This window comes from Dryobates pubescens, chromosome 2, assembly GCF_014839835.1.
Source record: "Dryobates pubescens isolate bDryPub1 chromosome 2, bDryPub1.pri, whole genome shotgun sequence".
Lineage (NCBI taxonomy): Eukaryota > Metazoa > Chordata > Aves > Piciformes > Picidae > Dryobates > Dryobates pubescens.
The window spans coordinates 32,669,232-32,692,134 of NC_071613.1; the positions used below are offsets into that span (position 1 = coordinate 32,669,232).

At 46.1% G+C, this 22,903-nt stretch overlaps 1 protein-coding gene across 1 annotated transcript; it reads right to left on the reverse strand.

Annotated features, from left to right (window-relative positions):
- Positions 1-6,836: 6,836 nt before the first annotated feature.
- On the reverse strand, positions 6,837-9,084 carry SP9 (Sp9 transcription factor). The gene is made up of 2 exons (XM_054168505.1): positions 8,983-9,084; positions 6,837-8,189 (listed from the first exon to the last, which is right to left on the reverse strand). Exons 1-2 carry the CDS (start codon positions 9,001-9,003, stop codon positions 6,837-6,839), a joined length of 1,374 nt encoding a protein of 457 aa, XP_054024480.1. The 5' UTR covers positions 9,004-9,084.
- Positions 9,085-22,903: the final 13,819 nt, after the last annotated feature.

Genomic DNA, 22,903 nt, shown 5'->3' on the forward strand with positions numbered 1-22,903 from the left:
GGGGGGGGGGAGGGGGGTATCCTGAAGCATTTTTTCTTAAAAGTTCCCTGGAAGAGATCAATTTCATGAGTTAAAACAACAGAGAGACATAGTTCATGTAAGTGTGTAGCCAACATTTTTTGACCACCTGCAGTGTACAGCTTGGTCAGGGCTGTCTAAACATCTTGAACCCCTGTTGGTATATGTCAGTACAATGTCAAGTTATTGTTCGATAATCTTTCAGGACATAAAAAAGAGTATTTACTGCCTCAGCTGTTTGGGTGTTTCATTGTTTGTAGTAGAAATTTAATGTAAATAGGCATCCTTTTGTTTTCATGAAACAAACCTTTTGGATTTTTAAATGATTGTCACTTTCTGCACACATTGTAATGAATATGAACTTCCATAATAAAATACCTTATTATTTAAAACCAGTAAGAAGCGCCTTCTCCGGAGTTGTGGATCAGTGCAAATGCACAAGGCAACACTTGTCAAGGTCTTTATTGCAAAGGAAATGCCTCTGCCATTTCAGGTTGGCAAATGGAAGTGCATTGCGTAGAACAGTGAAAAGGCATCACCTAACTCCGTATTCTGGCAAGCAGCTTGCTTTCCCTTCTCTCTCACAAGACAAATGGGACCGCCTTTTATTACTTCTGCTTCTTAAAATGGTTAACTCTGAAGTTTTTCTGTGTCACAAGGAGTATAATATATGGTGGCAGTGACCTAGCTTATCCTTTAAGTACGTGTGAATGAGTTTGAAAGGGTGAGCCATTAAGAGATGTCACCTTTTAAATGCGTTTGCATTAGGTTGCTCCAGGCATTCTTGCTGAAGTAGTTTGGAGTTAAAGGGTCTGCACGATTCAGTAGAGTCAGAGCCTATGTACCTGTGAAAACTCCGGTTTGGAAAAAACAGGAGGGGACAGCCACAATGTATGAACAATGTAAACAAAACCTCTTGTGTAGGTTTTATTACCCCTCTGTGCCAGAGAGGACACAGTAATGTGATCGAAAAGGTACAGTTTGGTAGAACATTTTCATGTTAAGTGCAGCATGAAAGATTAAGTATGGGGAAGTGCCTCTACTCCAAAAAAATGTCCCTTGCTTACAAGTCTGATGGTTCTGTGGCACAGGGATCTGGCCACCCAGTGTCTTGCCAACTGCAGTGCAACTGACTTCTACCTGCAGAAGGACAACTCAACATCTATGTTTTATTCATTTGCATGTAAGCATATGCTGCATCCCTCTTACCTTTTTGCATAGCCAAAGACTGGCACGTGGCACGGGTTCATTGTGATGGATGGCCATTGTGAATGGAAATTACACCAGAAGAATAGTAAGATTTTGGATCTGTCTCAAAGACTACCTGGTGAAGACCTTTGAAAGAAAACACTCATTCTTGCGATGCCTTTCCTGAATTCAGCACAGCCCTGACAGCCTTGGATAAGGCTGTTGCAGCTTTTGAGGAAGAGGCTCACTTACTCTCAGTAACCTAGGCCAGTTTGTAGCCCGTTACCGGTACGAGGAGCGTACCAGGGCGTTCTACAAGGAAGCCGGGAAGGGGGTGAACCTCCTTCACCTGGCCCTGGCAACGCTGCACCGTAAAACACGGTGGGTTCAAAATGCAATTAAAAGAAGAAAAGAGTAAGGGTGACTGGGGATGTTTCCGCAGCTTTCCCCCACATGATGCGGGACCCGGGTGAAAGCCCTCACACCGGCGGCCGCTGAGGAGCGGCGTTGCCGGGAGCGCCTCGGCAGGCCCGGTCCCAGCCCGGGACGCCACCGCGCTGGGCCCTCAGCAGGCCTGCTCGGAAGCAGGGCCCCTGTAGGAGGTGCTGTCGCTTCACGGATGGCGGTAAGAGATTATTTTTTTTTTTTTCTTTCCCCAAGACGCGGGATAGGGCTAAGCCTCTGGCGCATGGCGACGCCGGACGGCCCGGGTAGCAAGCACCGTGAAGTGGTTCCCCCAGTCTCGCGGAGAGGGACTGGGCCCGGCGGCGCAGTCCTTCATCGCACATGGGGATAGGGCTCCCCGGGGCCGGAGCGGGAAAAGCTGGGGCTGAGAACGAACCGAGGTCTCCCCACGTCGGGCGGCTTCAAAGACCGTGGGCCCAGCAGGCTGGGGCAATGTGAGGGCGGCGGCGGGACGAAGCAGTTTCCTGCCGAGCGCTCCCGGGAAGTGAGCGGTGAAAGCCTCCCCGGAGGAGGGGGGTCCCGAACCGCGCTTCAGCTCTGCCACCCTGGGGAAATGATCACTTAAAATTAACGCTGAACCGTAAATTATTACTGTTCTGAAAGTAAATAAACAGGTGACTTCCAGATCAGGTTCCTGCTTGGATCGTTACAATAAATATCCCTGAAGGAAGCTCTCTATTTATGTTGTCATTGATTAATTCTCGCTACCTCATTTGATTTCGATTTAGAACGATTTGATTCTAATTTAATTAGCATGTAATTTGGATGTACATAATTACTGTAATTATGACATTCAGGTAAGGCAGCTTTAGGCTGAAAGGCAATTTCAAATTTTCTAGCAACCTACTTTGTACTAGGAAACGGACAAGGACTTCGCGCCCTGCCATCCAAGTAGCAATTAGCACATCTCGGAAATAGGCACTGCCGCGGGTTTGTGTTAAAACAGCGGCGCGAAGGCGGCGGCGGAGCCTCGCCCGGTGCCTGCCGGCGGGTGCCCTCCGGGAGCCGCTCCCGGACCCCCCGGACGGCCGCAGGTGCGGGGGCGGCCCGCAGAGCCGAGCGGTGGGCGGGGAGCGGTGACCCACCCCCGGCGGGGTGCCAGCGGCAGTTGTTAAGGACTCACCCGCCCCGTCAGGTGCTGGTCCCGGAGGAGTTGCAGAGGCGAGCTGACTGCCACACCGGACCCCCGTCTCCCTTCAGGTGGGTGTGCGTTGCAGCCACGGGCCCACCCCATCCCTGCCGTCTCCCACCAGAAAGTTCATCCCAGCCAACTTGCCCGCCTGGCCTCTTCCAGCGGTCCGGCCCCACCACTCCCACCCCGCTCCAGCCGCCACACTCTTCCCGCGCTCCCACCCAGTTCTAGCTGCGGCCCGGCCCGCGGAGCGCCGGCAACCCCACGGCGGGCTCCGGCCGCACCCCGGAGCCCGGCGCGGGCCTCTAGATGGCGCCCAGGAGCCGCAGTGCGGCCCCGGGCCGGGGCAGGGCGGGCGCAATCCACAGCCGCGGTGCTCGGGCGCTGCTTCCTGCTGTTTTTAACGTGTTAAGAATGCTGTTCCTGGAGGAAATTTGTAGCTAAATTATTCTCACTTAAAATAAACACTTAGAGGACCAATTACCCGAAGGGGCGGGATCTCAGCGAGATTCCCTTTAGAGGGGTGGGAGAAGATCTTGGCGAACACTTAATGACTACAAATAAATTACAGCTCCCGCAGATAAAGTTTCCATTTGCATTGGAAGACGCAATTCAGAAACTGTCCGAACGCGGGATCGGGTGTCTATGTATTATATCATTAGAACAAAAACATTAACGTTCCCTTTTAAGTGCAAAACGAGCCGTTAGGGCTGTAATTCGCCGCGGGGGTCAGGGGACACACTTCCTGCGGACCGGGGCCTCGGCGGTCGAATGACATGTACTAAATCATTGCTCCTGGCATTTTACCTTTTCCCGTCGGTCGGTGGTTGCTGTCGATGTCCGGGTTTTAGGCGCGTTTTAACGGGCATAAAGCTGTCGTCCGCGAGGTGTGGGAGCGGAAACTGCAGAATGGAGTCGTAAATGGTAGCTGGGCTCATCTCACAGGCAAGCCCGGAACGAGCGGGACAAGGCGGCGGGAGGCCGGCTTTGCCCACCGTCTCCCTCCCTGCCCAGAGCCCAGGAAGGCATCTGTCTCGTTCCCGGTGCTGTTCAGCTCGGGTCAGCGTCTTCCCACTATTGAGGGAACCTGCTGTACTACAGGTTCAGAGAGTGAAAACAGATTTATTTTTCGTTTCTCGACTGTTCTTCAGTCTTTCTTTGTGTAAAAGTTCTCCAGACCATATAATTGTCACCAACACGTACGGAAGAATAGTGTAACTTATTTTTAAAAAGGCGACATGCTTTCTATTTTCCTGATTAAACGAACCATCTCTGAGGCCCAGAGCTGCTCCCCTCTTCGTTTCTGGGGAGTCTGTAAGTGATGGACGTTTTCTGACCCGAAGGGGCAAAGGCAATGCAAAGAGGTCCTTGATCAGTGAGCTGAGAATTGTAACCCCGGCCTAGCAGAAACTGGACCTGGATGGTTTCCTTTGATGTGTTTTATTATAAATCGAAAACAAAGATGACTCTTGCCCAGCACCCTGCGAGAGTACATTCCTCTGCACCCCCGGCACCCCCCGACAAGGAAGGGGAGTCGCCTTCAGCCGCCCGGATAGCCAGACCGTTCTTTCTTTTGCCTTCGCCCTAGCACGTCTCCCTTGCCCGTTCCCCTCGCTCATCCTCCCCTGCTCAGCCTGCTCCCGCCGGGAAACTTGTCGGCACCCTCGCGTCGCCGGGACGGGAGGAAAGGCCAGAAATTTTTCAAAACGGCTGTCGGGTGTGGGGGGGTGCTGCCGGCAGCCCCATGCGAGATGCATCTCCAAAGAAGCTCCCGTCCCTCCGCCCGCGGAAGGGCCCGCCGGGCTCCCACCGCCACCCTGGGGCAGGGGCAGTGTCAGCGCTGCCCCATCGCTTTTGTGCATCAGAGGCATGGAGGAGGTGGGATGCCGTTGTTAGTATTCACGGCAGATGTATTTCCTTTAACGCGACGTCTTTATTCCAGTTGGTGGCCAGCAGCAGAATCCGTTTCACGGTGTTATTTGCATTCCCTGTTTTATGGAGGATTAAAATATTTGTATTCCTCCAATCTGCACCCGGCAGACTAAATTAATTTTTTTTTCTTTCTTTTTACTTTTTTTTTTTTTTAATAACACAATTATCTCATTTAACAATTTGCCTTTAAAAAAAAAATCCTGTGGCTGTTAGGTTGGTGGTCAGGAGACAAAGGGAGTGAAAATAATTTTCATTTCAATAATTGCCTTCTGGTCAATTTAACTGTGCCTTATTTTGAAAGAGCCTGTCTAAATGAGATTCCTGTCCCAAATGTGTTCCCAGGCCTTAGCCCAGCCTTTAATTATTCCTGAGTTTTTTTTCTTCAGAATAAGACGCTGCACTGAGTAATCACAAAGAAGTCAGAGAGCATCCTTGAACCTTTTCAATAGCAGAGCCACTGATATTCAAATAACATGCAAGGACCATTTGACTGCATGGGGACATAAGCATTTCCAATTCACTATTTGCATAGATCAACTGTCTTTGAAAAGGAAAGGAGCAGTTGTCTTCCATAACATTAAAAAGCCTAGTTATCAAATCAAGTGCTTAGTTTGGGGCTTTTAAAACGTTTACATTTTATCTCAGGTTGCCCTTTACCGTTTGACATGCAAATTTGGTGCAGTTAATTTGGACAATTAAAAAGATCTTCAAGGGAGCTTTGTCACCGAGAATATTCGGAGTTTTCCCCGTGGACCAGCTGAGATAAAGTTGGCCAGAACAAATGATGTCTAGGAGATTAATTAGATATTTGATAAGACATGAATCCCTAATAAGGGAATACAAGGCACAGGGGGCTGATGTGTGCTCTAAGTCAAAATTAATAACATTTAACAAGATTTTCATTTAGGCATGAAATGTCTTTTCCGGAGTATTGACTCTGGCGATTTATTCCCCAGAGATCACCTCCCAGCCCAGGCAGCCTTGTGGCGCTAAAGGCTTTTTAAATTCAATAAATAGTTCTTCAGCACACTTTGCTTTCACTCGCTTTTAGGGACAGTTTAGCCAAAGACACTTAGACTCTACTTGACTCCCAGATGGTGTAACGGAGCTCGGACCCGGGTTTGATTTACCTTTTGGTTTATTCCTAAATAAAAAATAATAATTTAAAAAAAAAAATAAATCAACAAACACAAGCCCGTTTAAAAGAGCAAGCGGCGCGCTCTAGCGCGCCGGGCTCGGGGACTAGTTTCTTCTCTCCCTGCTGTCGCTGCCGGACGTATTTTTAAATCACAGTCACTGAAAGGAGGATGGGCAGGGGAGTGTGAGGGGTACCACTAAAATCCCGACACTTCCGAGGGCTAGGCAGGGGGGGAACGGGGTAAGGGGCACGAAGAACAACAAACCCGTGAGTATATTGTTCAGAGTCCTTTAATAATACCAAAATGAAAATATGTCAAGATTTTTTCCATACAGATAAACGCATTTAATTTCTTTAAGAGACCTTAACTTACGTGTGTTTGAGTGAATGTTAACTCAACATTTTAAATATCTTTTACATATATACTGACTTCCACAAAGTGCATCAGAAATTTAAAATTAAAAAAAAAAAAAAAAAGAAAAAAAAAAGGAAGAGAACCAAACCCCCAAAATCTCCCTGAATTTCAGGAATTCAACAATTTAAAAAAAAAAAAATCCCCTGCCCCCCCTTAGATCAACATTTACAAGAAAAATAAGCGAACACGATCTGGTTTTCTTTTTTTGACCCCTATTTATACAGATGTTTATGAGATACAGAGGAACCGTCTCGAACTTGAAGTTTGATTTCTCACCTTACGCCTCTTAAGATGCTTTCCTTTCAACAGAAAGAGAAAAAAGAAACGGAAGAAAGTGTCACTCGGTACCTACCGGGCGGGACGGGACGGGGAGGCTGAGCCTGGCCGCGCCTCTCCGGCCACGCCGCCCGCCCCGGCTGCGGCCCCGGCGCCGTCCGCGGCGGGGCGGGCCGCGTCCCTCCAGCTGGCCTGGGGCAGAGTCCGGGCAGCCCCGAGGGCTCCCTGGCGGCGCGGGGCCGGGCCGTGGCGGGGACCAGGCGGCGCTGCCCCTAGGAGTCGCCGGGCCCCGCAGTAGGTTCCTTGCCCGGTCCACGGGCGGCGGCGCCCACCCCCTCGTGCAGGATGAGGTCGGGGGACTCGGAGCGCGGCGTCTCCAAGTTGCTGGCGTCCGTGTCGCTGTCGCTGCCCTTTTTGCCCCCGCCGCCCCCGTTGTGCGTTTTGATGTGTTTGCTCAGGTGGTCGCTGCGCATAAAGCGCTTGTTGCAGACGGGACAGGCGAAGCGCTTTTCGCCCGTGTGAGTCCGCAGGTGCCGCTGCAGCTCGTCGGAGCGGGTGAAGCGCTTCCCGCAGAAGAGCCAGTTGCAGACGAAGGGCCGTTCGCCCGTGTGCCAGCGCAGGTGTGCTTTCAGGTGCGAGGTCTTGCCGTACACCTTGCCGCAGCCAGGGATGTGGCAGCTGTGTAGCCCTTTGCGCCGCAGACTTGCCCCCGCTGGCCCCAGCCTCTCGGCCTCCTGGCAGTTGGGGCAGTCGCAGGTGGCGCGGCCCGAGTAGCGACGGGCGGAGCGGGCCGAGCCGCCCCCGGCGGCGGCAGCAGCGGCACCCGAGATCATGGCGCTGGCCGCCGCCACCGCCGCGCTAGAGTCCGTGTAGGATGGCAGCACGGGCTTGAAGCCCTCCTGGGTGAGCAGGTGCTGGCTGGTGGAGAGCAGGTGCGAAGCGGCTGTAGAGCCCAGGCCGGTGGAGCTGAAGGCCGAGTGGGTGAGGGAACTGAAGTCGGGGTTATAGGTGCCCAGTTGGGAGTGCAGCGAGGCCTGGGGGGCGCCCGAGTGCAGCGAGCTCTGCAGCCCCCCCGCCGGGTTCTGCACTTCCAGCCAGGAGCCTGGGTTGGTGTGCACGTCCCACCAGGAGGAGGCCGCCCCGTTGGCCACCTCGCCCGCCGAGAGCGTGGAGTGGAAGCCCGACTTGTACCAGGACTCGTAGGGGTGCGCCATGCCCACCCGCGGATAGAGGCTCTCTGCTGCCGAGCTGTGCACTTTGGAGATGAAGGCCGACTGCCCGCCAGGCTCCTGCGGGGACACGCCCGCCGCCGCAGAGTTGGAGAAGAGGCCGCTGTAGTCACTGCTGAAGGCCGACGACGTGGGCGAGGTGGAGGCCAGGCAGAAGGCGCTGTTGGCTGTGCCCGTGCCGCTGGCCAGTCCGCTGGAGCCTCTGCTCGTGGCAACCGTGAAGCCCGAGAGGCTTGAGCCCAGGTTGCAGCTGGAGGTGGAGCGTTTCCAGGGGTGGAAGCCCCCTTTGGCGAAGGCGCTGGACTCGGGCAGGGTGGTCAGGGGGCTGGTGTTGCCGATCTTGTTGCAGGTGGCGGCCAGCATGGCCAGCGGAGTCGTTCCAAATCGCGGCTCTTCCTGCGGGAGAGACAAAGCCGGCCCGTCAGCCTCACCCCTACCGCCTCGCCAAGCTTCCGTGGGGACGCGGCAGTGCGGGTGGAACCGCGGCGCGACGACCGGCACCAGTGAAAAGTTTTCTCTTTTATTTTGGAGGAAGGCTCTATCCCTGCCCTGCTCGGCGCAACTCGTTTCCTGCTGGGGATCGGTCTCGGCGCCCAAGGGATTTAGATTGGAAACAGATCCCGGCGGGAACGAGCGACACGCGTGTTCCGAGAAGGCGGGTCGGGATGCCCCGCGCTGTGCCTAGCTGCCCAAGCATACCACCATGAAACAAAAAATCCCGTGGGAGCCACCGTGCATGAGCGGCAGAAAAAAATGCGACGGCAGAAAGGGAAGCAGGGTGCGGAGCCTGCGACCCGACAGATGCCACTCGCAAAAAAACCCCAACAAAACAACAAACAAAAAACCCCACACCAACCAAAAACAAAACCCCCAAAAACACCACACACAAAAAAACAAACACCACGTAGCCGTTCAAGTTAAAACCAATACTAACTAGAAAACAAAAGAAAATGCAAGCAGCCCGACTTCTCTCTGGCTAAGCGAATGTTCGGACTAAACTATGCGAACGACCCGATGGGAAACCCGTATTGAAATCCCCCGGGACGGAACGGGGTTATTTCTCGCCCGTGGGTCAGCGCGATTTGCACGGGGGACAGATGCAAAGCAGCGGCAGAAGCAACAGTTTTTGTCCCGAGAGTAGCGAAGGTGCCACCGCAAAGCCTCAAGACAGAGCACAGTGCCGACTTACCCCAAGAATAGACGTAGCCATAGCACGTCCCTGGGCTGAGCGCTGGGGTAGAGGGGACGGCGCTCGGTGTGCGCCCCGCGCTGCCCAGCGGCGCTACGGACACTCCAGCTCGGCAGGGCTAAACTCTGCCTAAGTGCGGGCAGCGCCCGCTTTGAAGTACCGCTGGCGGCGGCGCTCACCCAATGAGGGCGCGGGCGGAGCGGGCCGAAGCGGGCCGCCAGCCAATCAGGCTGCGCGGAGGTGCCGGCGTCGGGGCGCGGAGCGCGTGCCAGTCAGCGCGCGGGGAGAAAACTCCCCGCTCCGGACTGCGGCGATTGCGCTGCAATTAACCGCGGACCCCCAGTGGCCCGCCGGGTTGTGACTCCCGCCGTGAGGGGCCGGGAGACCTGCGGCCGGGGTGACGCTGCTCTGGCACCGTCTGGCTGTAGGAGGACCGGGGACAGCCGCAAAGGGCAGGAGGCGAGACCGGGGTCAGCGCCGGCGGAGGGCTGGTGTCACTCCTGACGCCACACCGCTGTCGCCTTAAACTGTGCAGGAGGTGTTAGATTCCCCGCTGCTTATTCAGTCACCTGCGATCCTGGCGTCTAGTAACCCGTACCTGCACTGCTTTTATTCAACAGGCCCTTCATAGGCCGTTGGGCAGCTCCGTGTCGGATACAAATAACTTAACAGCGCCCTAATGGCGTTTTATGAAAATATGTTAATTCTGGGGTTTGCTTTGCTAAATACTTGGAGTGATTTCAGGCACAACGTATTTGTTACTTTCACTGCAAAAGGAACGGAGATGGCTTTTTAGATACATAAAACGCAAAAAAAAAATTTCCAAAGGCAGGGAACCGATAGGCATCCCTTTGCTCTCTTACTGGGGCGGGAGTGGGGACGAGCGGCATATGACATCCTGTGACTTAAGAGAGAGGATTTTAATTTTCAGAGTAATACCCGGCAAAATACTTTGAAAGTCAATTTCACAGCCTGCATCTCGGTTTCCAAGCCTCATATACCCCTGTGGAATAGTGCTGCTAATGGCAGAAGGCTTGCTTCCTCTTCGCAATGCTAGGGCGCTGCTGGAATAAGCCTCCCCAGCACTTGCCTGTGGCCTCTGCACTCTGCACACTCCACACGCCCAGTGAGCGACAGACACTTTACCTGCTCTCTGCATGTGCGAAATGTAAGTCCAAACCTCGGCTCCTCAGTGTCTTGCAAGCTAGTCCCTTTGATTTGTTATTATTAGAGGCTTCTTAAAGTAATTGGCTAGAACTTGCCCGTTCTGTGTCCGCGGAAGATCAATAGGCGTGCAACTTTTCATCATTGCTATCGTCTTTCTAGGGCTGTGAGTAGGGCTTTTCCCTCCGCTTCTGCCGTCCCTAGCGCGACTGGGTACAATTCTGAAACAGAAATACGAGTGCACTCAAGCAACGCCGGGTGCTTGCTCTGCATTTGAGTATTTCCTCCTCTGTGCCGCCTCAGCCCTCCTGTGTAAAGCCTTCTAGCAGATGCAAAACAGGCATCGCTAAGGAGCAAGATGGAGAAACCGCAAATTTGGGAGGATTTCGCTTTTCTTTACCTGTTTTGATGGTTTTGTTTGTTTGTTTTTCTCTTTTTTTTTGTCTTTTTTTTTTTTTTTTTTTAGTTTTTTCTTTCTTTCCCCCTCCCCCTCTCCCTCCCCCCCGTGACTAAATAAGGCGGGCATTGCATTTTGTTGTGCATTATGTTTTGCAATCTGCAGGACGCCTGCCACGCTAGGGAAGGATATCCCTGGAGATTATCTTTTATTTAAACGTCTAAGGCTATTTTCAAAGGACTCTCGCCTTTTTTGTCGGCGCGTATTAAACAGACTCGGGCAGTAGAATCAAATACTGTTCTGCACTTAATTCTTTCCACATTGACTCGCAGCCAGCACAGGGGTCCGGGGAGTGCCCTGCAAAGCCTTTCTGCGAAGGGTCTGCTTGGAACAGATCATAAGCGGCGGCTTTACCCGGGGGGGCTGTAGCTCTCGGCGGGTGGAGGCGATTGAAAGGCGGTAGTGGGGGGAGCGATGCAACCCCCGCGGGCGAGGCGAGTAGTCCGACAGGGGCACCCGGGAGCAATCGCCCAACAGGTGACTCCCTCCTTCCTTCCTTCTCCCCTCCTTCCTTCCTCCGGGGGGACCCCACTCCTTCCCAGGAGCCTGCCGAGGTAGTCGTCAAGTGGGAGAGAGGTGCTTCTGGCCAACCCTGGGTCGGCGGGGGGAGAGGGTCTTTCCCCTCTCCTTGGGAAAAGTCATCAATAAATCAGGACTGGAAGGCAGATGGCGAGCGTGACGTTTAAAAATGTTGCCTTCACACGAGCAAGTAAAGGCATCCACTGCCCGCGGGCGCTGAGCAGTGGAGCGGGGTCTCTGCGGTGGCTGCAGGCGGGCGGATGGCTCTGCCTGGCGTCCGGTCCTCGCCCCCTCTGTACGTGGAGAAGTAACTAAAATCCGCAGGCACGAGGAAGGCGGTGGGAAGGCTGAGCGAATGGCGGCGAAAGGGGGAACGCTGCTCGAATCTTTAGGGGGTCAAGTATTTTCTGACAGATTTTTTCATACTCCAAAAATCGAGTTTTTAAACAAAGATCAATGTGTTATGCTAAAGTGTTGAGCTGACTGTTAAAACATTTGGGGGGATAATGACAATGTAACAAAGGCCTGGTTTGGAGTGAATCATCACCCTTTTAAAAGTTAAAGCAATTTTCAGGAGAATAGCTTTCAGCAAACGCTTTACATTATTCAAAACGGCCAAATAATGCTCTATTATAGCGCCTGAATGCTGCCAGTCAGCCCATAAGTGCAATTTGTGCAAAGGCTCGGTGCCTTATCTCCACTTCTTTATAAAGAGGTGAATATAAAACAATTTCTTCCAAACCCAGACAGAGAGCACGAAAATTGCTTCCCTTTCTGCAATCAGGGCAATTTAACTGGAGTGCAATTAGCACTATTAAATGTCGATTCTGCATAAACAAATCTGACTAAGAAGCGAAAGTGGGGTGAGAACCTCATATAAACTGAAACTGATTTTTTAAAATTATGTATCCGGGTCTTTTACAATTGATTCGTGACGTTTCCATCTTGGAATATATTTACATTGTAAATACATTATGGTTAAATCAACATACATCTTAAAAAAAAAAAAATCTCAATATGAATACTAATAAAGAAGAATAGCCTAATTAAATGCAACAGTTCACTTGCTTTGAACAATATTGTTTCCCATCTTCCCTTTACACTTGTCTTTTGATCTGTGGCACTACTAAAGTTGCAGTCTTCAGGAGGTAAAGCTGGGAAACAATTCGTTCATTAAAGCTGATTGGGAGGCTCCTAGGTTCTTATTCAAGAGCATCAGATGAAATGGCTCTTCTGTTCAAACAGAGCTCTGGGAAAGAGCTGCCAAATATTTTCCAAATAAATCGATTTAACAGCAGTTAAATGTAAGGTTGTTGTACAATTTGCTCTGAATCCTAGGAGGGACACGGACTTTTACACGTGGATGTTGCAGGTGGGAAAGGGGCAAACCCTTCCAAGTTCAAGAGAAACAGCCTCATTTTCTGCCAAACAGAAGAGACGTGGGCAGGAAACAGGCAAACTGTTCATCGCCGAGATAAATAATTGCGTCCTGACAGATTTGTTCTTTTTTTTTTTTTCTCTCTCTCTCTTTTTTTTTTTTTTTTTTTTAAGCAACAGGACTTCCGTGCGAATCCCCCTCCCCTCCTCTCTCTCAATTACACTTTTCATTTACGTGATCTAGAAACCACCATTGATTATCAGAGTAACGCAGAGGGGGACCTGGTGATAAATTAATAACTTCAGTTAAGAAAAGGCTTCCCCACTATTCAGCCCAAGAGTAGATATTAAAAGGGGGAAGGATATATAGAGATGGCGTTAAAATACAGACCTTGGTGCCTGTTGAGTCCACTGAATTCTTTCTGCTGTAGGGTTTTTCATTTGTGGGTAAAGATGAAGTGCAGCTTTTGATTAGAAGGAAATCTTTTATAGTTAATAAAAAGGGAATGAGCACCGGGATCAAACAGATCGTGGAAATTAAATGAAAATTATGGCCTTCTCCAACGATTTCTGCTGGAGCCTTCATGCAATGTTTGTTACATAATGTACCCCCGTTCCCCTGCCCCCTGCACAGAGCTCGAGGTGGAGCATCAGGCTGGGCTTTTTCATCTTTTCCTCGGTCTTTAAGGTGACACTATTCAGGGCGACCCATATTACTCGGCGTTTAAAAAAATCTGCACGGTAGTTTTAGAAATTCTGTTGTCTAGTGAACGCAGTCAAAAACCTGTTTGTGGAGCTAATTGTCTTCCGCTAAATTTATTTGGACCATGTATTTTAAACCTCTCTTGTTCTGTTTATCTCAGCCGAAGACACGTTAACAATTCAAGGAAAGACTAGTTTCAAATGAAAGAAGGTGACTGCAGACTGTATGATTATTTTAATTACTGCACTTATTGGAAGATCATTCAACAGCATCATAGGTTTGTTTTCTGCCTTGGTAGAAAAGTCTGGGGAACATTGTCTGGGGAACATTGTACGAGGCTTTTATGCCTTGGTTCACATGCTTTCCGGTACTGTTATGATATGTAGGGTAGGCATGATAAACTCAGACTACAGCAGGTTTGCAAATCAGCTTGTGCTAGCGTTCACGAAGCTTCCTTAAAATGAAGGTGTTTCTAAACAGGAGTTTAATTAGCAAGCGGATGGACCCACGTTCACAGAGCGTAAAACCACCCTTTCACACGAATCTATTAAAGCAGCTCTGATGACTCGGTAATTGGGTCTGTGCTTTAAGCCGAGGAGCTGCGGGCTCAGCGTTAGCTGGGCAGTCTCCGGCAGCTGTCCCGCCCCGACAGGTCCTGCCCGCCCGACTCCCGCCGCCGCCGTGGGGCTGCCTGAGGACGAAGGTGAGCAGCAGCTGTGTGCGGGGAGCCAGGGCAGCGGGCACGTGCCGTGCCGTGCCGTGCCGTGCCACGACATCCTCACCACAGCAGACTCCCCTCCCCGCGTTCCTCCTAATGTCCCGCTCCTGACTCCGTCCAAGCTTTTTTATCGCATTTTCAGCCAGGCATGACTCAGGACGTTGGTTGTGATTAAGCAAGCTGTCTGTCTCCAGATAGAGATACATGGGAGCGCAATAGGCAGGGTGATTGACATCACAAAATTCTCTTCGGTCCACAATGACCAATAAATTCTCCTGCAGGTTTCCCCCGTTAATGAATTGATAGTTTGGAAGAGCAAAATACACTGGACTCTCCATTCTTATGTTATCCTCTGCCTCTTGCCCCTGTCCTGGGATTAGGGTGAGGAAAGACTGGGAACTGTTCATCGGGCTGCGTCTGTGTTCTGTAATTACTGGAGCTCAGTGAATTTCAGCTCAGATCATGAACCATTTCACGTTCAAATGCAAGCTTGCAGTACTTTCCTAGTGGCAATTAGGAGCCTATTACAAGCCATTAGATTGATCAATGTACCTTAAACAATGTGAATGATTTATATGGCAAAGAAATAAACCTTCTTACATCCATTGTACTGTTCCAGCCACCAACCTGGCCCTGCATCTCCATTCATCACAGCTTTAAACAACAAAAGTGATTTATTTAGAAAACTTACATGCAAAGAAACAGGCTCAATTCCTTCATTTGGAAGGGTATCCGAGCTTTATCTGTCTTTATTGTCAAGTGGTTTAGGCTGGAGGAATTCAGGCATATGGGAGGAGGAGGGGAGGGGTGGATTTGCTGGTTTCCAAGCAGTTTAATTCACCTTGTACCTGAATGAAGGAAACAAAGTGACTTCTGACTGCTTCCTGAACAAGCCCCTAATCTGTTGTGCATATGCAACACAAGGAGGAGAGCAGTGCTTTACAGGTGTGTTTATCAAAGTGTTTGTATAGCTTTTTGTAGCTACCCAAAGTCTTTTAATGCCTTTATGGACACAACCACAAACCCTGGAAGTTCAGTAGCTATGGAGTGGACAGAGGGCTGGGATGTGCTAGAAGGTAGAGGAAGGGGATATCTGCAGCCTTCTTTACCGTGGATAGTTATTCTAACCATTCTACAATGGAAAAAAAACCAACCAAAATATCAGCTGCTATCAAAGCCAGAGCAGCTGCCTTGTGGGCCTTGGGTGTATCTGTATTTGCCTCCTTTCCAAAAATCCAGAGAACCAGTTGGGAAATCACTCCCAGGTCCTTGCAGCCTCAAAGTGAGGGGCTGGAAGAACATGGTGGCTTTGTGCTTGCTTTGATTATGCTTTGTAATTTGTTCAATGACATGCCTCTGTTTCTTGCATTTTCCTTACCTTTTTGTTAACCTTTTTAACCTTACTACTTAGCACTGCAACGTTAATGTGTTCTTTATGGCTACAAGGTGACAGAACCTTTGGCTTGGCATTAAACAGTTCTAACATGTTCTGAATTAAAACTACTGAGTAAAAAGTCCATACATGTAAGCTAACTTAGCTACTCTTTAAAGTGGGATAATGGCAGCAGTGTAACTGGTGATGATGTTTGTTAGGAAAAGCCCCCTAACACTTGTAAGTCTGGAAATTTGTTTTGAGATATGAGGCAGAATGCTATTAATTCAGGATCCCAATTATCATTTGTATTTCAGCAACAATCTGGTCTATTATTTCTGTATGCTGGTCTCTAGAAATTGCTACAGTGCTTGTCAAAAGTCACCATTTTATCATGTAATTTTTTGCAAGGAGGTAAGCACACAGTGCATCAATATTGGTACATAGAAAAGAAACAAGGGATGGGTGTCAAGTCCTATCAAGAGATACAACTCTTCTATTCCAAAGTGTGGGCACAGCTGCTTCAGAATTTGATTTTCCAAGTTGTCCGTATGGGATTGAGACTCTTCACTTATTTCTCTAGTTATCAGCTGGTTGCTTTCTTGATAAAAAGGGATTAGTAACATTCAATGTCTATCATGTAAACTGAGCAATAGGAGTAAAGAGCTCTCTTCCTCCTTCCCTATATGAGATCCTATAATGACAGGAGGAGTGTTTCCACTGAGCATGTCACATACTGAGCCAAATTCTTCCTTTTCTTTTAGACCCTACTCCATCAAGAACAGTGTGAACTGCTTATCTTAAACTTGTTCTTTCTCATAGAGGAGACCAGAAAATAGCGTAAAAGGAGAAGACCTCTTGCAAAGGTTTTCTTGAGATTGGGCATCTAGTTACACTGTGCTTGTAAACATTTTTCCTTTTCCAGATCATTGCCTTTGTCACTTCACCCAGGAGAATTGCTGGGCCAGTTGTCTCAGGACAGGTTCTGTCCTTCCTCTACTTTAAGTATCTCTACAAAAGCTGTCTACTTTAAGGGCTTTCTGCAAGCCTTAGCCTACATGAGTATACATTCTTGTATAAAAAGCAGCCTATGCTTTCTAACTTGCTGCTTTAGGCACTTACCTTCCATATGGGTTGCGTTGCCCTTTATCAGTAGTCTTACTGTGATCGAATGAACTTTTACTAATCTCTGCATTTATTAAGGTAAATAGTTGCTGCTTTTAATTAGTATGGAGGGCCACACCAATGCAGTTCAAAGTACTTAAGTCAACTGTAAAGAGTTCAATGTGTGTATAATTACAGAGGACATCAACTATTCACTCCAGTCTTATTCAGAGTCTCTTTAGGGACAGACCTCTTCCTTTTCCATGGTCCCACTCTCACCTTCCTTACTTCTTACCACTCTGCAAAGCAGGCAAGAGGAATGCAGTGGAGGCTAAGCAAGCATCAGCCTTGCTGAATTGCAGGCTGCTTAGTGGGTTTAAACTGCTAAGTGACTAGAAGCACTTGGATACAATATAACACCTTCTTATTAAAAAAAAAAAAAAAGAGAGAGAGAGAAAAAGGGGAAAAAGATTGATTGCATCTTGGCCTTTGTATTAAATGAGCTGTTATCTGCAGAAGCTGAAATAATGCATACAGTCGCTTTAAGGAAAGTAGGTTTCCTTTGTGAACATACCTATTATTTCAATAGTACTTAAGAACTATTTCAGTAGTGGCCAGATTGTTGCTTACTAAAATACATTTGAATTGAGTATGTATATATCAAGGTTGGTGGTGTGAGTTTTTGTTTTGTTTTGTTTTTTTAATAATTTTAGTTTTAATTATTCCTGAGGTTCTCATTAAATGGACCATTTGTAAAGGACAGATTAAATGAAAATGGCTTTAAGAAAAATAGAGCTGGAAATTATTCTGGCCTTTCTGACCTAGAAGTGGTGAGCAATAGATACTGGACATGTCTGACATTTTAGGTATTCTCTCACAGTTTCAGACCTTTGTACAGATGGACTCCATCTGGGACAACCCAGCAGTCAACTTTTTGTTACCTTAATGTAAATGAGAAGACTTCAGCTGTCTTAAGCAATCTAGGCAGACAACACCGAAGGAAAAATGAAACTCGTGCGAGCGCAATGCTAAGAAAAGAATGTCTATTATCCACAATAATGCTCCTAACATTTTCTAAACAGCTATTACCTGTGTCTGTCCATAATTGTCCTTGTTACGGTAACAGAGCAATCTTTCTTTCGGAACACTTACAGAAATCTCTCTCCGCTGACTTTTCCAAATGTAAACAACCTATATAGCATTTTATAATGTAAAACAAATGTGGTAAGGTAGGTCCCACATTAAAGAATCAGTTTGACTGGAGTGTCTGAAATGCTAGAGGGATTTTTGGGTGGGTTAGAAAATGCCACCATTTGCATTCAGTTTTCAAGTGCAGTCCTGTCAGTGTCAGTAGGGCCTATATAGCATGTTGTGGCTGAATTTGGGTGGTCATACAGAACAGATGGATCACTCTCATTTGCAAAGTGATGCAAGGTAAGTTGTTGTGGATTTCTGATATCTAATATTTCTCATGGCTCTTTTTTTTTCCACACAAAAATGACTAATTTTCAGTCTTGACACTAACAAACATTTGTCTACTTAAAAACCAACACAACTATAAAATTCCCAGTTACACTAAAACAACCAGAAGTCAACATCTGTATCACCCTGCCCTCCCCTTCATAGTCCTGTTAGATAAACTGTGTTAGTTAATCTCATTAAAACAGTACTCTCTGTAAACAAACTGTTAAGCACCTCAGGAGGACTGAAAACAGTGAAACAGAATGCAAAGTTTCAGATTTCTAAGTTTCCTCTCTGCATTAAGAGATAGGATGTTCACAATTCCTATGCAGTGGTTACACAGTGTAACTTGATCCTATATTATGCACTTTGGAGGAAATTTTGCAAAGCACCTAAGCTGGTTCAGCTTGAGACAAGTACCACAAAAATATGTGCCATTTGTTGAGGCTTTTTTGTAAACATGATAGCTGAAAGCACAGATCTCAGAGGAAGAGCTGGCAGTATCCACCATCTTTTTCATATTATCACTGTACTTACATCAGTATGTAAAATGAAGTTGCCAGACCTTTCAGTCATTAGCCAAGTTGTTAAGCAGTAACTGCAAGAGACACTTTTTCTGAGTGAGCTGATTCAAAGTAAGACGTTGAGGTTAGTGAATGTAGAAACTTGTGCTCATTTAGACAAAATGTTCTGAAAAATTGTAAACCACAAAATACAGTTGCAGGCTTTGGAATGAGGTGTTGCTGCATTCTGCTTTAAGTCTGGAGTGTTTCAGAATCCTGTTTTGCCAGCAGTTGGGAAGGTGCTGATTCTCAGACCACAGAGAAGCAGTACTACACTTTTCCAGGGTGTAGCTTTGGTCTCCACAAAGAGACTGGCTATATCCCATGAAGCAACAAGAGTGCAGGAACACCTCTTTGTGTCAAAAGTGTGGACTAGAAATTGTATAAAATGTGGGTTTATTGCCGTGTGAGGGAGGGACTCAGCTGATACGGCATTGGATGTTCTGGTAACGCTTAAAAATCTGTGGTATTGGGTGTTTTGCACATGGTGTCTTACCTGAGCATGCACACTTGCACCTGCATAAGGAATAAGGAGGGTATCTACGTAAAAAAATCTGCTTAAAAAGAAAACCAAATAGTCAAACTAGCAGCTTGGTAGTTTGATATTCGATTGCCTTTTGTTACAGTATTTTTCAAATAGCTGTTACCATAACAACATAACATATTTTTCTTTTAATATTTTTAGCTGTTTGGAAGAAAAAAATATTCTTGCCAGACTCCTTCCATAATAGCTTCCATTAACTGCAGTGACTTCTACTGGAGAGACCAGTGCTGATGTCTCCTGCTGTCAGAAGTCACTCAAATCTAACAGATATTTTGTTTTATAAGGACAATTTGTTTATAAAACATGTGGTTTGTTGTTTTGTTTTGTTTTGTTTTTGACTCCAAAGAGCAAGTATCAGTTAGGATGGGATGTATAACTGATCATTTGCACTTGATACCTGTCAGCAGAATGTGCCCCACCCTTGAAAAAATGAGATCAGACTGAACCATAAAGATTCTCCTTTAATACAGCAATAGGGTGCCAAATACCAAGAGACAGATTATGTGAGTGTGTATATATGTAACACACACACACACATATATATATATATATCTAACAACAACAAATGAGAAAAAGAGGAAAAAAAGGATACAAATCTTTTAGGAGACCAGTATTTTCTTCTGTATTCTACAGTATGTATTTTTTTAAGCTCTTAAGGTAAATGCTGTAGATGAGTGTGGTTTATCACAATAAACTAAAAGTTACTATAAAAGCAATTGTAAAAAAGTGAAAGGAAATAAATCCACTTTAAACACTGATGCTGCCCCAGAAACAATGGCAATTTTATTTTGGATTCAAGTAATTTGCATGACTAAGAAATAATAACTTTTCCAAGCCCTCCACACACTTGACAGTGGAAAACATGTCCAGATCATTATGTTTAATCATTTGTCTGCTAATACCATCTTATTTCTGGAAACAGGGACAAAACTACTTATTTTTGCCAGCTTTATTTTATAATCGGCTTTTTCTAATTTCATAATCAGCTATAATCATCATGTTTTAGCCTAAACAGTTTGATTTTTTTTTCAAGCTGTTAACACAGAATAAGAAAAGGTTCCATGAATTACTTCAATGTTGTTACCTAAAATTTTTCAGAGAAGAAAATTTAACTGTGTTGATTGTCAGGATCAAATGACCAGCAGCTAGCCAACCAGTTCTGGCATGCTACTTTTCTAGGGAAGGTATGCAAGTGTGTATATCCATATATATGCACATGTGCCCATGTTTTCTTTGTACTAGCTAAAAAGATGAATTTCAAATCCTTAAAAGTAAAAAATTGTTGCTAAACAATGTACTTTAATTTCCATATTATTTCCCATAAATCTGCATTCACAAGAGTAGTTTAAATAAATTCTTGAGAGGCTATTTCTGATTTGCAGAAGCATAAATGACATTGTAAACCAAAGTGGTTATCTGGTCATAAGGCTTCAGTGAGACTACTGCATAAGAATGAAAATTCTGTTTACTCTAGAAAGGTATCAAACATTTCAGTGAACCTGAAAACAGCAGTGTTGAAAACAGCATCACAAATCCTGTCACTCCATTTAAAATTCAGACTAGATAGCAATTTTTCCCTGTGTAGTTCAAACTTTTTATAAGGTGTAGCTGTTCGGTAAGGAAATTTTTTTCTTCCATGTTTTGGTGTATTTAAAAGCACACACACATTGCTGTATTTCCACTTTTAAGACTGCAGCAGGTCCAGTATTAGACTGTCGGTTGGAGTATATTTTTCCAGTTTAGCAACAGAGCTATGTGGGGGTTGATCTATCAGTCTTTGGTCACATATTCCTTGATGTAAAAAGGTGAAAGTGGTACTACAGATGCCTGCAATTTGCTTGGTAATATTAAGAATGTTCATCCACATGCAACTGTCCACTAGAATTTATTTGCTGCAGTGAGGTTACTCAGTCTGAGGTAATTTCATGCAGGCAACAAATCTGCTGTTTTGAAATCATGTCAGACACTACATGCCTGCCTTTCTTTCTTTTCTTTTCTTTTCTTTTTTTTTTTTAAATGCCACATACCAGCTGTTTGTGCATGTAAACAATGTTAAGGAGATGTTTTAAATTTAGTTACAACTCTTCTGCATGCACAGCACTCTGCTGTAACTAGGACTGAGAAGACATAGTTTAAACAAATGGAGCTTTCATACCCTGCCCTTGTGTGACTAGTTATTGTTGGTTGCTCTAGGACTCATAACTACTGAGAGGACTTCTGCAGAGGTCACTATGTGAACTTCTGAGCATGGTCTATAATCTTGCTTAATAATTACATCAACTGTGACAGTTTAATTCAGGGTAGGTATCCAAAACTATTTCTGAAATTAGTAATAGACATGCTTTATAGCTTACGCATGTCAGAAGTTATAAGACAAGACTCATCATGGAACTTAACTATTTTAACATGACTTTTAAAAAGTCCAATGATTTAAAACAATTACATAACATTTTTTCTTTCTCACTTCTAAAACAAAAAAATGTTTCATTGCATTTACAAAGTTGATGTAGTTTAGTGACCTCTACTAAAGGCTGTTTCTTTGAAATGTTCTCTGAAGAGAGCTTCAAGGCAGCTGAGTGTATCGGATTGTGATTTTGTAAGGTTTTGATGCTAGAAAACTATTTAACAAACAGCTCCAGAATATTTAGATTTTTATTAATAACACACAGTGCTGTGGTCTTTAAATAATATAAAGTATGAAATCTAACATGTGGCAGAAGAGTATGTGTTCCACATGGTTAGGAGAATAGGAATAGGGGCATACCAGTATCTGAGCAGGGGGGAGATAGTTATACAAAGCAATTAAAATATTCTTTAGGAATATATTAAACTGTTGTCTCTACTTGTGCCAAAAACTTTTCCTCAAACTTTGTAGTTGGAAAGGATGATTCTTGAGCAATGTAGGGAGTTCTGCTTACCATTGCTTTGTTCTTCAAATGTCCACATTGTATACGAGTCTGTAGAACCCTGGATTTGGTTAACACTGACTTCCCAGCAGACAGTTTAGGAATAGTAAGTGTATTAGCACAGTAATATATGAATACTAGTAAACTCAGGGAAATTAGTTGTGTGTAGCCATCCTGATGAGCAACGCTCACAGCAAAATCAGCCATGAGGCCTCAGAGTCACTGACTGAAGTTAAGTTCCTATATAGTTTCACAATTTTCTCAAATACTGAAATTTTACTGATTACAGAAGCTTTACTCAGCCAAAAGATGTTTCAGTCTAAGGAACTAAAGTACTGAGGTATTTGCAATCCTCCCAGTGAAAGGACTTGAACTAATGTTAAGAGGCACTGAACTCGCCTACGCTGAAGAACTAATTTAAAAATCCCACCTCATCTATACCCTAATTACTATTATTTTAGCACCACATCTGATCTCATAGTAATTATATATTAGCTGTGTATATAGATAAACTCTAGGAGGAGATATGATGTTTGCATACAAGTATTTATTTTATTAAGTTAAAAAGGGGAAAAGAGCTACCCAACCCCAGCATCATATGTCTACACCTCATTTACATATACATATTTTGAATTCCAAAACCCAAAAAACCACATAGAACTTTAATTTATATTTTAGGACAAGACACAGGGGAAAGAAAAGCCAAATTTAACAAAATAATAATTTGTTTATGACAGAAGCAAAATGCAAACTAATCAGCTATTTGCTGTGAATACATTCATGTTGTGAATATACAGGTTGTCATTTAACATGACAGTGCAATGCTGAAACTGTCCAGATGTAACACTGTCAGAAGATGAGGTGTAGCTGTAGCTCTTACTGGTTTCAACTTGTTTGTTTAGAATAGAAAGAATTAACCAGGTTGGAAAAGACCTTTGAGATCACCGAGTACAACCTATCATCCAACACTATTTAATCAACTAAACCATGGCACCAAGCGCCCCATCCAGTCTCTTCCTAAACACCTCCAGTG